At 41.6% G+C, this 16445-nt stretch overlaps 1 protein-coding gene across 5 annotated transcripts in view; it reads right to left on the bottom strand.

Annotated features, from left to right (window-relative positions):
- The window catches only part of TSC1 (TSC complex subunit 1), a 105834-nt gene that overhangs the window by 86970 nt on the left and 2419 nt on the right, over positions 1 to 16445 (bottom strand). For 4 of the 5 annotated variants that reach the window (XM_085881580.1, XM_085881582.1, XM_085881578.1 and 1 more), the window contains exons 3-7: positions 15406 to 15509; positions 12391 to 12543; positions 9609 to 9753; positions 7244 to 7401; positions 5402 to 5475 (exon numbers count right to left, since the gene is read on the bottom strand). In XM_085881580.1, coding sequence (XP_085737706.1) covers positions 5402 to 5475; positions 7244 to 7401; positions 9609 to 9753; positions 12391 to 12543; positions 15406 to 15509 — 634 coding nt within the window. The remainder of the gene's footprint in view (positions 1 to 5401; positions 5476 to 7243; positions 7402 to 9608; positions 9754 to 12390; positions 12544 to 15405; positions 15510 to 16445) is intronic. The other variant, XM_085881581.1, reaches the window with a different exon arrangement.

Raw genomic sequence — 16445 nt, 5'->3', positions numbered from 1 at the left:
CGTGGAGAGATTCACTTACCTTGGTAGTGATATTCATGTCTCTGCTGGCTGTGAGTCAGAGGTCAATAGACATCTGGGTCGGGCCTGGGGAGTCATGGATTCACCGGATAATGGAGTGTGGCACTACCGGTACTTGTGCGGGAGGACGAAAGTCCGAGTCTTCAGGTACTTGGTGCTTCCAGTCTTGCTCTATGGATGCGAGACTTGGACTCTGACCAAGGATCTCAGACGGAGACTTAATTCCTTTGGTACCAGGTCTCTTCAGAGAATCCTTGGATATCGCTGGTCGGACTGCGTCCAACGAGTGGTTGCTGAGAGAGACTCAAATGAGATTTGTTACCTGCATTGTCCGTGAGAGTCATCTGCGGCTGCATGGACATGTGGCTCGTTTTCCTGACGCTTATCCTGCTCACCAGATTCTCTCAGCGAGGGAGTCTCCTGAGTGGAGGTGGCCAATGAGCCGACCACGTGCCTCGTGGTTGATCGGCACCTCAAGGAGATGGGGATGGCCCAGGCATCTGCCTGGGGGATGGCCAGACGGAGGCCCTTGGAGTACCGGCGGAAAGTGGACGCAGCGACGTGCTGCTCTGGCGCATGCTCCAAACCTGATCTGACCTCTCACGAGTGAAGAATCACTGAGAAAAATTAAATAATTATTGTATCCAGTTCTTAAAAAATAAAATTTTAAAAAAAACGAATCAACTCGTCCTTGCCGCACATGCAACGTATCCACCAAGTTTCGTCCAAATCCGTCCACAAGTTTTTGAGATATCCTGCACACAGACAGACAGAGAGGGGTGAAAACAACCTCCTTCACCTTTGCTGGTGGAGGTGAGAAAAAAAAAGAAAATCTTCCCCAGAACGGTTTGACAGATCGAGGTGAAGTTTCACCCACATGTTCTCCAAGTCTTGGGTGTTCACGAATAATTAATAGGTCACATGGTCTGGCTTCAGTGATCTCTCTATTTTTAACGGACAACTCAGGTATTGCTCCCTCTGCTCTCTCAATCCTCAAACCCTCCCCAGCAAATCGAAAAAGCAAGCATTCTTGCAGTAAACTCGTCCTGCTTAAACATATAAAATCCAGGTAGACTGTACACCTCAACTCTTTTGTTCCTCGCTTCTCCAGTCTGTGGAACCGGACCCACCTTCTACAACTCAGGACAAAATAAAATTGCCGCAAACTCAAGGTGGTTGAAAGAAAGATGCCAGCAGCAGAAAAAAAAGTGTGTAAAATGGCAAAGAGATGTGCTTCCAAGCAAAGATTATGAAGATGGAGATAGGGTTGCAAAGTTCAAAGGAAGATTGTGCAAGCGAGACTTTGTACCATCAGGAACAAATGTGTATTGCTCCATGGAATACTGCAGCAAGACAGACAATGAACAAATGCTATTTATCTTATCAAAAGTTTTTACAAGAGTGGTGTATCAAAGTCTCTCAACTAAGCTGGAATTTGCTCCATAGATCGACTAAGCCTAAGGCATAAAAAAAAAGAGAAAATTTTACAAAAAGGCAGAAGTACACCAAATCCAAATGGAACCACATCGAAAACACCCATTTGTTTTTTGCTTCAAGCCTCATGCTTCCTCCCATTCACAATCCAAATATAATTAAAAAGTCCAACCAAAGATTTTTTTTAATACCTCTGTCGATAAAGTCTCCACACACAACACATCGTCCTCATATACAAACAATAAGAAGACTATGCTCTTGGGAGCTACCACCTGTTCATCACAAAGCATCACATAAAGGCACAAAAAATGGACACGACAGAGTTGAAAAGCTTACAGTACCATATTATCCGGTGTATAAAATCGCACTCATTTTTCACCCTCAAAATAAATGAATATATTGATCATTTTATTTTCTGATCTACATCTAAATACATTTGTACATTAACTTTGTAAGGAACAAAGTGACGGGGGGTATCAACATGCTTACTCCCACGTCCGCTTAATTTTGTCTAACACTCTTATTTTCATTTTCAAGAAGTTAAGATAGAGGAGAGGATACCAAGAAGTTTTTTGGGTCGCCAAAATAGGTGACCCTTATTGTCAGTAATTCTGTGCTTGTTTGGATATTCGTTTGTCATCAGCATAATTGGTAGTAAACGTGGGCCGATGTTGACCAAACTCGGGTGGTAGGTACATCTTATGACCTAGTGCTTTGGAAATTGTGATGGTTGCTAGGGACGCTTTGATTCCCAAGCAACAACTGAAAAACCTTCAAAATCGGTACCGTTCACGCGAAATCAATTCCGAAAGCCATTATCCCACGTAGGGTTATGAAATTTGGCACGAATGATCTACAGGTGATGCTCTATCAAATATATTCCGGTTTTTGTGATATATGGAATAGTTTACCCGCAGCGCCCCCTACAATTAGGGTATGCGCGAAAATTGAAGGCCCCCTAGCAACCAGGTGAGTGCATCAATACGAATGAAACTTTGCAGCTTCATGGTACTCAATGAATACTACAACTTTGCCTCAGGACATAGTTCAGGGGTCAAAGGTCAATTAGTGTAAAAATCGATAATATGCGAGAACTGAAGGTCCCTTCATGCCAAATGCTACTCCTCCTAGGGTTATGGTCAGATGGTCAAGAAAATTCACACTAATCATGTGGAATACATTGTGCACAAACGATCGAGCCGGATTTTCGATTTATATCTTTGTTCACCCACAGCACCCCCTCGAAGTTTGGGGATTTCCGATACTTTTCATTTAAATTGATACCGAGTAGTTATCAGTAGATGGAACTCGATGAGATTTGGTATGCATAATCTTAAGGTGATTCTCTATCTGCTATATGACGTCCATTTTTTTCTGCATCATAGTTTCCAAATGGTAACCCTCTCAACTTGGGTGTCCGAGGGCCATTGAGCATTCCCGCTGAAAATTCAAAGTACACTAGCTCCAAGACGGTTGAACCGAATTAATCTTTACATGCTTATAGACCGTAATGAGTACTACAACTTTGCTCATTTGCATAATGACCTATCTCGAGTAGGTCAGGGGTCAGAGGTCAATAATTGCATTTTTCGGGTGAAATTACCATTCATGGCACCCTTGCTCCTACACGAATTAACCGATACGAATGAAAGTTCATAGGTACATAGTACTCAATGAGTACTACAACTTTGCTTCAGGACATATTGACCTATCTCGGCTCGGTCAGGGGTCAAAGGTCAATGAGTGCATTGTTCGGGCAAAATGACCATTCAAAGCCCCCTTGCTCATACACGGGTTAACCGATTCGATTGCAATTTCGTAAGTACTTAGTACTAGATTAACTCAGATCAGGGGTCAAAGGTCATCGGATGCTCGGCGACCCATGGCTGCCTACCGGCTTGTATTATTCTTTCTTATTTTTTAACATTTCAAAGAGGATTTTTTTTTTGTTACTATAAAAAAAGAAGAAAAACAGATAAATACCAGAATCATACATATTTCTTGTGGATTTGTGGCCCTAAAAAGGGCCGTTTGGGTTTGATGAAGCTTTTCAGCTAAACCCAAGGAAATCCTCATCAATGCTTTCCTCGTTGAAGACGAAACGTAACTCCTTGTCCGAATCATGGGAGAGAAAGTACCCGTCTCTGTCACCGTCATTTGCAGCCTCCAACTGCCAAATGATGTCATCCATGTTGTTGGAGATGCAACATTTCAGAAATGCTCGCTTGATGTCCGACGGTATCCAGGCCGACGATCCAGCCGCAGATCGGAAGGTCGACCTTCCTCATCCTCCTGCTCTTGGTGCAGGTCTTCTCCCCACTCATTATCCAGTCGGATCAGCAGCGACGTCGCCTCTCCTTGAACGGCTTATTGATGGACACATCGAGGGGCTGCAGAAGCGATGTCATCCCACCTGGGATGATGACGAGATCGGTGTTGGTCCGACGGAGCAGCACTTTGGTGTCGTCAGTCTTGTGACAACTGAAAGCATCCAGGACTAGCATGCTTCGTCGTCGGCAGAGACCACCATCCGGCCTACTACTCCAGACTATGCACACCCAGTTCTGGAGCAGTCCCTCGTCTATCCAACCCTTCTGCTGCGACGAACAATGACGCCGGCTGGAAAGTTGCCTTTGGGCAGTGTATTCCTCTTGAACACAACATACGGGGGAAGCTAGCCACCAACTGTGGTGCAGACGAGCATGACGGTGAATCGCTACTTCTTGTGACCAGTAGTATTGTCAAATTGCGCTCCCCCTTCACTGTGATGGTGATCCCTCTCGGTATGTCGAAAGTTAGGGGGGGGCTGGTCAACATTCCCGATCCTACCGAGGGGATATTCATGCTCTCGGCGAAGCTTGACTATGTAGGACCGGAAGCACGTCATCTTATCAGCTATATCAGGTAGATGTTGGGAGATATGTGTGTGTGGGGTAGAACCGATGGTTTATGGCGTGCCATGAACCTGTCGGCCCACGACGGGCTGGCCGTGAAGTCTCCAATGTCATTCTCTTCAGCCAAGCCACTCGCCTTAAGCTTGAGAACAAGTGTTGAGATGGTGTAAACCTCTGCTCTCTTCTTCCCGACCCAAGCGACAAGACGCTCCTCGAGCCATGGCCACTTCGGTGACTTCTTCTTCCTCAGCATCTTCTCCATCATTGCGTTGCTTGTTCACCAGCGTCGGATGACGGACTCATCCATGCCGAATCGCCTCCCAGCTTTCTGGTTCCCAAACTCTTCTGTAGACCAGCAGCTGAAGAGTTTGAACGCTGTGGTGAATGGGAGCCTTGACACCTTGATAGATAAAATGGATGATACATGACGTAATCTGGTGAAGTAAGCCGAGGCACTCACGAAGCAGAAAGCGGCCCTTCTTGAGGGTCATGTGACCACCCCCGGCCTGTTGTCGGATGGACGTAAATTTACACGCAAGCTAATTTGCTGTGGGTGCTCTGTTATTAGACTCTAGCTATTGTGAATAATTCTTCTTTTGATGCAAGACCAGGTGTTGTTCTTCCTTTTTGTTTAATGGTGTATATATGGCTCTATATACGCCACACACCTCAAATGTGGGTGTCTCCGGGCATCTCCAGACATTTCAAAGCGTGACTTTAATTTCCACACACGGTTGATAAAACACTGTACAAACTCTTAACCTGAACAGATTTTCAAAATTTAAAATTGTGGAATTGAGCTTAACAGCAGTTCAGACTGCTGAAAAAAAAGTGTTCATTTGGAATGCAATTGAAATTCAGCATCAATCTTTTTCAGACTATTTTTTTTTTTCGATACCTGTGTATTAACCGCTGATTTTTTTTCTATACCCATGTATTAACCACACCTCCAACTTTTACCTTTTTTGCCGATAAAAAAGTGTAGTTTATCCACCGGAAAATACAGTACACATCCCAGATGCAATCACAGTATTTGAATGAATTAGTCAGCTCACTTGCTGGCATCCATCTCGTACTCTTTTGTACCGGTCACGAGCTCAGGATGGACCCGGACGCGCTCCAACATGGGCTGTTGAGTGGGGAAATTTTGGTGTAAAGAACAATTAGAAAATGTTTAGTAAAATCACCACGAGAAAACGATAAATTGTGTAAGCATAGTCATAAATTAAACAACAGTATCAAATTCCAATGAGCTATAAAATATCCTGAGAATGTTACCATAACAAACACAAAACAAAACAAGAGGGGGAGCACTCGGGAGAGTGCAAAACCTCCGCCGCCAATACTGCTGGGTCACTCAAGTGAACCTTATATCTTATTCATTAAATATGATGTCAACAGTGCTGACAGTTATAGTTCTTTTCTCCAACATTTTTTTTTTGGGGGGGGGGGGGTTGGAAATCACTTAAAACGTAGAAATGCAAAAAAAAAGAAATCGAAATTTAGAAAAAAAAAGTTGCAAAAACTTTTTATTTCTCGAACAATTTTTTTGGGGGGTTTGGAAATCACTAAAAACATGTAGAAATGCAAAAAAAAAAAATTCTCACAATTTTTTTTTTTTGGGGGGGGACCAAGTCCAAAATCTAATGGCATTATCCTTGGACCATACCTAACCCCCCCACCAAGTTTCGTCGAAATCCCTCGAGGAGTTTTTCCGTAATACTGTTCACAAACAAACAAACAAACAAACAAACAGAAAGGGGTGAAAACAGTAACCTCCGATCTTCGATGGCGGAGGTTAATAAGTGCATAATTACCATGCACATCAAGTTTATGGCCTTCTACATATATCATGTACACAAGAGGAAAAGATGAACTGGGCGTAGTGGCGTGCGCCTGTAATCCGGCTACTAGGAGAATCGCTTGAGGACGGGAGCTCTGCACTGGGCCGTGCTATGAGAGGGTGTAGGGCAGCCCAGAATCATGGCGAAACCCAATCCTTATCCCTGTGTCATAAGAGGCGAACAGGGTTGCGTCAGGAAGGGCATCCGGCGTAAAAACCTATGCCAAATCAGTATGCGGATCATAACGGATGATCCGCTGTGGCGACCCCCAACGGGAGCAGCCGAAAGACGAACAACACAACAAGAGGAAAGGATGACAAATTTCACAAATAAAACTGAGAAAAAAAACAGAGCAGGAATCTGGGGAAAATTATGGAACAAGAGAAATATTGTCGAGAGGAGTGGAGAAAAGGGAAGACGAATATCAAAATCTATACAATTTTGTGTACTTTGTAGATTGATGGCTCCTTTATTGACAGACAAATGCATCATTGAATAGATGATTCGAAGCTAAAATGCATCATGATGAGAGTTCCAAGTTTGAAATTCTGCAAAGAGGTCCGTGCAATTTAAACCGGAGAGAAGTCGATGGTACGCCATCGCAAATCTGAAATATGGCAAAAGAGATCCAGCAGGAATGACCAAATATCAAATTTTGAGCGAAATCTTTTCTCCATTTTTACCTGTGACCCTCAGACCCCACCCAATGTGGCATGAACCGGGGGTCAAATCCAAAATATCATTTCATATTTCATGCGTCCACCAATGTTGATTGCATATACATATGCAATTGCGGGCACATTTTCAAACATTAAAAATTGTGCCCGTAGTTGCATTTTTGGTATCTGACCTTTTGATTCCACCACAGGAGGGTGGGGCCAAAATGATTTGCACCTTCTTGACATTGCTGATCATAACCACCAAGTTTGGTGAATTTCTACGCAACCGTTTTGGAGATAGTGTGACGGACAGACAGAGCGATTACAATATCCCCCTGATTTTTTTGATTTTTTTCAAAAAAAGCATGGGGATAAGGAAACTGGAATATCTTACCAACACGACTTCTTGAAAGAGAGCACAATTTTCACGCATGCCATAGTGGGCACGCAGATAAGAAAGGAAGTTGCAGGGGTACATGCCATAAAGCCTGTGGAAAAGTGTGTACACTCCAGCATGCAGGTGTACCAAGCACACATCTGGCACCTGTCCTGCTGGGGAGAGTGATAAGAAAACAGCAGATTAGGTTATGGTGTTGCACAGACAGATAGAGAGAGAAACAGCCAAACGTTTAATTTCGTGGGGGGGAGGGGGTGGAAGCCAAAAAAAAAAATGCGAGTTGTGAGAGTGACACGTTAAATTACAATGATTGTATTTTTTTTTTTTTTTAATTCTGATAAACAGCAAGAGATGAAGAGAGGACATACAATTAATGACCGAACCCAAAATAAATACAACTTAAACAAATACAGTGAGACACTGCTCAATCATGCATGTCTGCATCTCATTTCAATAGATGGTGTAAAAAAAAAACAATGAAATAAAGGGCACTCGGTAGAACACACAACTTCACCACGTAGTACCCGATCCACGAGAACACATTGGGCCCAATAAGTTTTTTGAAATATCATGCCATGAAGTATATCATTTTTGGCCCCACCTCTCAAGATTGAAGAATCACTTTAACAATTAAAAATAAAAATTCTCGTATCCAGATCTCGATTCGGATCTTCACCACAATCGAATCAATTCATCCTAGTCACATACCCAACCTGTCCACCAAGTTTTGTCTCAATTGATTCACAACTTTTTGAGGTATCTTGCTATGTATCAGTTCAGCCCTATCTCTCAAATGGTGAAGAATCACATATATATATATATATATATATATATATATATATATATATATATATATATATATATATATATATATATATATATATATAGCCGGATCCAACTCTTCACCAAAATCTAATCAGTTCGTCCTCGTCACACACATGCTGCCCAACAAATTTTATCAGAATCCATCCACTACGTTTTTTAGATATCCTGCACAAAAATGGGTGAAAACATCACCTCCTTCTACCTTCAGTGGCAGATATAATGAGGAACATATTTTCATCAATAGTGGAAATTGTTTTCCATTGCACGTGTGACTGTTTTGGGGTTTGTTTGGTTCCCCACCACCCATCTCACTTGGATACATAACTAGCCCATGCGACTCGGAGAGAGGCGAGATACTCACCACACGCTTTCTTCACAATCTTGTGAAGACAGCAAAGTGAAGTGTCACCTTTAACCTTTTGAGGACTACAAGCATCTTCAAAGTAATTTTCAGCTAAAAATCCAATTTTAGTTTGGCTAACTTCCAACTTTTAAGTGGTGAAGCCGCTTCAATATTTGGCTCTGTCCTTCCTTTCATCCATCAAAAATGAAGAAGAACAACTTTTCTCACCCACCATAGTGAATTCTAAAGGGTTCTGAAGTATAATTATAGAGGGCAATTCAAATGCATGCACACACTAAGATTGGGGGAAGTGCTTTCAATAACCGGGGTATTCTGCGTACCAGTGATGTCACAGGTTTTTTTTTGTTTGTTTTTTTTTCCCCCAATCACACTCAGCGGGTATTTTCCTTAGGAGGAATTTCTTCCTCCCCGTGGATGCCAACCCATGAGGATTGTCCATGTCCATTTAAATGCTGAGGCTTTAAAAAATAAATATAAATTGATTAAGAGATGACATCAAGTACAGGAATCCCAGAAAGAACACATGGTGAATAAACACAATACTTAACCAAATCCCTGAAAGGACCACACACTCAAGGACCATTCACACAAAAGCCAAGTTAAATCAAAAGAGCAGGAAGGTAATGGAAGGCCCTGGTCAGTCGCAAGTGGCAGCAGATTGTAAGAACGTCCAGGTAGAGCTCGAATAACGCTGCCATTGATGAGATCAGCCACGCAAGACAACAGAGCACAGAGCAGAGATCAAGAGCACAACTAAGGATCCCATTCTCATGGGCTCGCCCCACCATTCTTTACACACCCACTACCCAAGGCAGCGACATTAGCACTCTGTGGCTCCAAACCAACTATGCACCGCCTCAAATATAGACAGCGTGAAGAAATGAGAAGGCACCAATAACGACTCAATGAGTGCCCCACTTATCCACAAGTCCTTAATCTATGGTTCAAACCCCCCTTACCACCTCCCCCTCCCTGCCCCCACACAAGCTTTATATTAAATTTGCATCATGTATAGACTGACCACACATACAGCAGAATGCATGTGCATGGGTGAGCAATTCCCCACTTTACTCCTGTCCAGTTTGTACGAAGCAAGGTTAAAGTTGAGGAAAATGCCAATAGGCATGAATAGCTTTACAGTCCTCCTTTTAAAAATCTAAGTGCAAATCTCACCTGGGTTTTTGATACCCCAGGAGGCAAGGCGACTAAAAATGTCAAATATATCATATAGACAATTCTTGATCGATTGAGGAATCATGGGCAGGAGAGTAGACAGCACCAGCACACCAGTCGTCAACACCACCACATCTGTATCGGTCTGTGCACAGACGCATGTCACACCAAGGTCGTTTCAATAGTTTCAAGTGCCTGAGCTCTTCCATAAATCCACGGATTCATCAGTGTGATCTTTTTTTAATCTCCATCTAAGTAGGAGAGTCAGCCAAGTTCAAAGGAACTGTTAACCAAGAATGATTGCAAAAAAAAAAAAAAAGAAAAAAAAAAGAAAAAAACATAAAATTAAAAGAATTGAGAACTCACATGATCTTTAAACATGATCCCATGAAGGGGGACACTCAAACAATTTTCCATTCTATTCCTGAAACTCAAACTTCGTAATCACGTCTAATCATCCCCAAATCCTAATAATTTTTAAAGTGTATCAATTTATGGTCAAATCTTTGGATGCAATTATTCCATTCATTTTCAACCCAAACTCAGGTTCATGGAAAACTTTTCATGTGCATTCTTGGAGTCCTAGCTCTTCCCTTGCTCAATGCCATGTTATCTCTCTCTCTCTCATCTCCACACCCCAACCACTACGTGCCAAACATCTGAAAGATAAATGAAAGGCTAAAGGATTATACATAGAATGCCAAATGTAGTTGTTCAACCACACAAAATTTGTACGAATCACAGTATGGAAGGAAAATAAAACCGTTTGCTGTTTTTGGGGCAAAACAAACTCAAAATCAGTTTCAGCCACTGCTGCGTTGTAATCAGGTACTGTGCAGGGCATACATGCTCAGACCTTAATTTGAGCAGGGATTATACAGGCCATGTGTGCCAAAATGTTAATTTTGTGACGACGATGAGAATAAGTTTGCTTTTCTCTTTGCATATAAACACATTTGAATGATCCTTCATATATTCAAGTGCTGCACTTTGACCATTCTTCATCAACTGAAGCTGTATTTGCTTAATGATCACATTGAACATGTTTTTTTGACGAGATTAAATGGAGAACTAATGCATTTACCTTTGAGCAGTCTAGTCTGGGTTTGATACTAAACTCAATTAGAGACTGTTGGATTGGTACTTTGCAGGCAGGGCGTTGGTTGCATCACAAAGTGTGCTGGCCTTTCGATAAATGGTAAGCCAAGTACAACGTGTGCGAATGCAATCTGGTGAAAATAAAGATCCAATTGTGTCTTTCACGAAGACTAGTTAATTTACTGCTAGTGCACCGAGCAAATTCCTGCCCAAATCGACTGCAATCAAAGCTTAAGCTTCGCCAACGAGATGGTGAAAGAACATTGCCAAAAGCTTTCCCTGGCTAACCCCACAAGATGGTCAGAATAATCGGAAAGGTTAATAGTACTAACATTCAGTCATATTATGCATGCCAGGCAGGCTTCTTTCTTTCACAAGGTAAGATTCCTCTTCAAAGATTCATGTCCTCAACATTCCCTTTGAACAGGCCCTTCATGCACATCAGAGATGGATAGACATTAATGGGCAGTGATGATGTCACAACCTTACATTTTCACTTGCAACTGATGTAGGCTTAGTTCGACTTTTTACCCTACTATAATCACTTTAATTGGTCAATATAGGCTGTTGTAATTACCAACTGCAACTCATTTGGGAGATGGTGATACATTTTCTCATTCTTGATAGGCCCTCCATGACAGCACAAATGATATTCTTGATTTAGAACTAATGTAAGGATATTCCCCACAATTAAATGCAAAACTGCACTTCCCCCATTTTCTCTGAGGTGTTAGTGCTCTCTGGGTTGTGGGGGGCTGTTGCAGTCGCAAGCGATCCCATCTTGTTCATTGGAGTCCGATTACGAATTAATCTAGCATCACATGTAGACTAACCAGGCATGACAGGAAGATCATCCTTTCCCTAAAAGGTCATTGAGACAGCTGGATTTAAAAAAAAAATTTAACCAGCAATAATGCCAACTTGACAATTTAAAATCCAAATATTTATTACGACATGACGCTGATGTCACACACAAATGCAAACAGCCATTTCACCTCAAATCTAGGATGGCTTCCGCAGGGTTACGCGATCTTTAAATACTGAGATTAAATGGTTACAAGTAAATGAATGCAGAGCCGCCAACCAAGTTTCGCCCTTACTTGGGCTCATCAGGATGGCATACCGCAAAATCATTTACTTGTGACCAAGCCAAGTTACGTTCAGTTAAAAAACGAATTAAACCCCCAACTTGATTAAGGAACGAGTCACAGATGGAGTCCCATAATGGCAATTGCCACATGACGTGTTAGCAACAAGTGGCATCTGTCACATGAATGAATACATATCATACGTAGAACAGCAGCACGAGGAAGCGTCATTGTACTTTTACATGAATTATCACGACATTAGACAATTCAACATAGTATATGTGATTCGAACCTGGGATCCCAGCATCATGAGCTATATGCTCAGAACAGGACAATGAACAGACCTACTCTGGGATGTTAGTTTAGTTTCCTTTGCACCAAGAAGTGTCAAATTAAATTTTATAGATATCTATTGCACATTAAACTTCTAAAGTTTTCACTCAAAATTCTGTGCATATCAGTTAGGTTTCAAGTTTCCACTCAACGTCTATCCTGGAGAAAGTTATACTTCGAAAAATTAAAATTAAAAGTAAATTCCACTTATCTGCCTTTCTTGCATTGTCTATATCAGAAGCCAAGCACTTGCACAGACAGACCTTGAGTAACTTAAGGAAGGAGGGGAACACAGGTGCTCTCGGTAGTTTGTGGATCCATGATGGCTGCTTGTGCATGAGGTGCCAAAGCAACAAGAGGCTGGGCAATCGAGCAGCAGGTCTGCCGAAGCAATCATTCAGCCGCTCCAGTAGATGCTACACAGGTGAAGATAAAAAAAAATTAATGGAAGGAGTAAATATAAGGAAGGATAAAAAAAATTGTGCAGACAAGCTATATGAACAAAAGAATACATATAAAAGTTTGAAATTATAAGGGTGGTACAAATGTGCCTTTAAGCCTTTTGTTTGATTTTCTGGAGGAAAAAAAGATTACCCCTTTTTTGACTGGTCAAAAGTACAAATTAGAGCTGGATTTTTGTTTTTTAAATAAGCTGAGTAATTTATGGAGATTTTTATTTTATTTTAAGGGAACGTGTCGCATTTGTAACCATTAATCATAATCACACATTTCCTGCTAAAAATAAACATACAGTCGTGGCACAGGTGAGATAAAGATTCGGAAGAGGAAATACAGTAATTATGAGATTTCAGGTGAAAGAAAACATCAATCCTAATGAAATTGATCGATGATTGGCTGCACAGTATGGTGATTTCACCCTGTACGTTTGTACAGGGTGACGTCAAAGCATTTAATACAATATTAGCGCATAAAACAAATGTTAGTCATTTCTTTATTTTAAAATGAGGATTAGGATTAGACTACCGACTGGGAAGATAGAATTTTATCCCAAGTGGCACTAAAGTCGGTAGTCTAAGGGTTAGAATGTTTGCTCTGAGTGTGGGAGGTCGGCGGTTCTAGTCCAAACCTGGCCTACTCTACAAAAAAAAAAAAAAAAAAAAAGAATTGTAAAATGAGACATGTTGTTACTTTTCTTGATGCTCAGCACTTAAAGGATAAAGCACAGATAAATTCCATAGGTTGGCATCCTTGCAAGGGAGGAAACTCCTTCATTGCCCCACTGAATTTGGAGTGAAATAAATGTCAGAATAGATAAATAACTGGTACCCATAGTGCTCTGGGAAGTGATATCAATTCCCCAAAGCTCAGTGGTGATGTTTATCTGAAATGCAGTCCAGCGTTGTATAATGTATTTGTCTAAAAGTGTGTGCACACATGAAGGAGGGAGGAAGTTGTGATGTAGAAAGCCAGGATAGAGTGAAGGCAGCATGGACAAAACCAAAGGGGGTTAGTTATTTGAGTTATCTGCAATAGGATACCGAGAAAAGTGAAGGTTAAAAAAAAAAATCGACAAGACAGTGAATAGACTGGTTATAAATGTATGGTGCAGAAACATGGCCTTTGAGAAAAAGGGAAGATACGTTATTTTGGAGAGGACGGGCATGGGAATGCTTCGGTGTAGGCTCAGGGTATCATGAAGAGGGCAGTTGATGAATGAGTAGATACGCAAGAGAGCTCAAGTTGTGTGACAAAAAGGATTAGAGAGATCAGGTTGCGGTGGTTTGGACACGTGATGAGGAAAGAGGATAAAGAGAAATTCAAAAAAAATACACCCGTGCGGGAGTGACGGTCATCTCTGCGAGAAACAAGCACGAGTTCCTGTTACTAGGGTGTAGTGTTCTCAGGTCAGGAGGGATTTTTGGCCAACTTTGAAGTCACGTGACGCGAAAACGAAAGCGAATATCGAAAATCTGGCCTGACCAAATCTAGATATTGTCCCATAGATTCATATGCCACAATCAAATTCAAGATAACTTAAGAAATGTAGGAGGAGATAGATTTTGAAAATCGTCATTTTGCAACTACATGAAGCAGTTTTCGCAAAATTCAGTCACGTGACGTGCACGTATTCGAAGATATCGGTATTCTTTCAAATGGACATGAAAGACAAGGTCAGCTGCTATGCAATGACACCATTCACTAACTTTTACCATGCCCAGTAGAGAACATATAGCCTCCTGAAGGTAGGGCAGTTTTTGCAAACTTTGAAGTCACGTGACGCGAAAACGAAAGCGAAATTCGAAAATCCGTCCTGACCAAATTTAGATATTGTCCCATACATTCATATGCCACAATCAAATTCAAGATCGCTTGAGAAATGTAGGAGGAGATAGATTTTGAAAATCGTCATTTTCGCATTTTTTTGCCAACTTTGAAGTCACGTAACACGAAAACGAAAGCGAATATCGAAAATCCGGCCCGACCAAATTTAGATATTCTCCCATACATTCATATGCCACAATCAAATTCAAGATTGCTTGAGAAATGTAGGAGGAGATAGATTTTGAAAATCGTCATTTTCGCAACTTCAAAGGCCTCGTGACCTTGACCTTCGGTGACCTCGAAAGTCATACCATCGTGTACGCCTCATCAACCTCCATCAGGATCACTAATGACCGGATCTCCCGCTTCTTCATTGTGAATGCACGGATCGAAGGACATCGACACCCATATTATTAGGTAATGCTCGAAGAGATGACCTAAAAAGCATGGCATGAGATAATTGAAGGGAAAAAAAAAAGATGAAGAGGAGGAGCAACATCAACATGGAGGGAGGTCGTGGAAAGAATTGAAAAGCTTTGGATTGAGGAAGATATGGAGGACAGAGGGAAATGGAAAAGGTGGATCCGAGTGGCCACCACCCTAACTGTTGGGATTAAGGTGAGAAGGAGAAGGAAATTTGTGCGGCAGCTCTTCCACAAGCTTTAGACCCAGTACTAAAAAAATACTTTAAAAGTCCATTATTTCAACCCATAGCTGTATGACCTTAAAAGAAAAAGAAAAACCATGGCAGAAGGCAAACAACCAATCAGAAATAGTATCCTGCATAACATTCAGCAGTCAAATTACACAAAGTTAATAGATAGCACAAAAAAGGCACAGGAATAACAAGTAATGAGAGCTGGTATCACATATTGAAAGATGGCTACCTATAGAAGCAGCGTCCCTATGACGATACCAAGCAGCATATATTTTGGCCCTTACATTTTAACCAAGATATTATGGAATGTGCAGCAACATTGCTCAAAAACAGGTACCTTGTCGTGTGGTTCCCGAACCGCACTCAACATTTTCAGTGCTTCCTTCGACTGGCTTGCTATGTAATAATCCAGGAGGCAATTCAGTAAGCCTGGCCCACGCTCTTTCAAATAAAAACAAAAAAAAAAAAAAATTAAAAACAAGGAACAAAAAACAAGGCCTCCAACAAAGATGGTTGAAAATATCAACATATTTAAGAAAGAAACTTCTGGCATCTCCGAAAAAGGAATTCTGCAACCCTATTACTCTAATACAGTGAGCATATCAATCTTCTTCTTCTTCTTCTTTTTTGACATCCCCAATTATTCCCACGTTCTTGTGGGATTGGCTGGGGGAAGTTTTTGGCTAAAGTCTTTCACGAACCAGCTGGCCAGGCTTGACACTCGAATAAGTAGTTAGGGCAGGAATTTGGGATTTGTTCATGTTGTTGGCGATAGCTCGCCTAACTCTTCACGGAGGACACAGTGGATCCTTTAACGTCCATCAATGCTGGCAGAAGGGACGCCAGTTTAACGGCCATCCGAGGGACGGCACACACATTGATGCCTCACCTTGCCTGTAAAAACACCAGGATGACAGTTTTTAGCTGGGCCGGGATTCAAAACCTGGCTTGACAGCTTAGAGGCGAGTGCGCATACCTCTAGGTCCAAGCCATACTGCCATCTCCCAGTGAGCATATCCATGGCCAACATTTATCAAATAAATGGTTTTTTATTATCATTTCCTTACATTTACATTTCTCATTCCTAAAAAGGCTCAAGGAAGTGAAAAGGTGAACCAACTGACAATGGGGTGGGGGGAGTTGGGGGACAGATATTGAACATCAGGAGAGATGGCAGAGTGGGAGAGATCCCAAGGACATTCAAGCCATCATTTATTTTGTTCAAGTTTCTCAACTCCAACTGGGAAAATCCTCAGTTTGTCAATTTTAATACCACATGAAGAGAGTTTCAAGCACAGTAATACTCAATTTACATTCATGCTTCATGAGACATTTGTGCTGCTGCCGAGACACTCGCATAAAAAAAAGCAATTCTGG

The sequence above is a fragment of the Eptatretus burgeri genome, chromosome 5 (assembly GCF_056783735.1).
Source record: "Eptatretus burgeri isolate ZD-2024b chromosome 5, Ebu_testis_v1, whole genome shotgun sequence".
Taxonomy (NCBI): domain Eukaryota; kingdom Metazoa; phylum Chordata; class Myxini; order Myxiniformes; family Myxinidae; genus Eptatretus; species Eptatretus burgeri.
The sequence above is the reverse complement of the archived record's forward strand: the minus strand, read 5'-3'. Positions and strand labels throughout refer to the sequence as shown.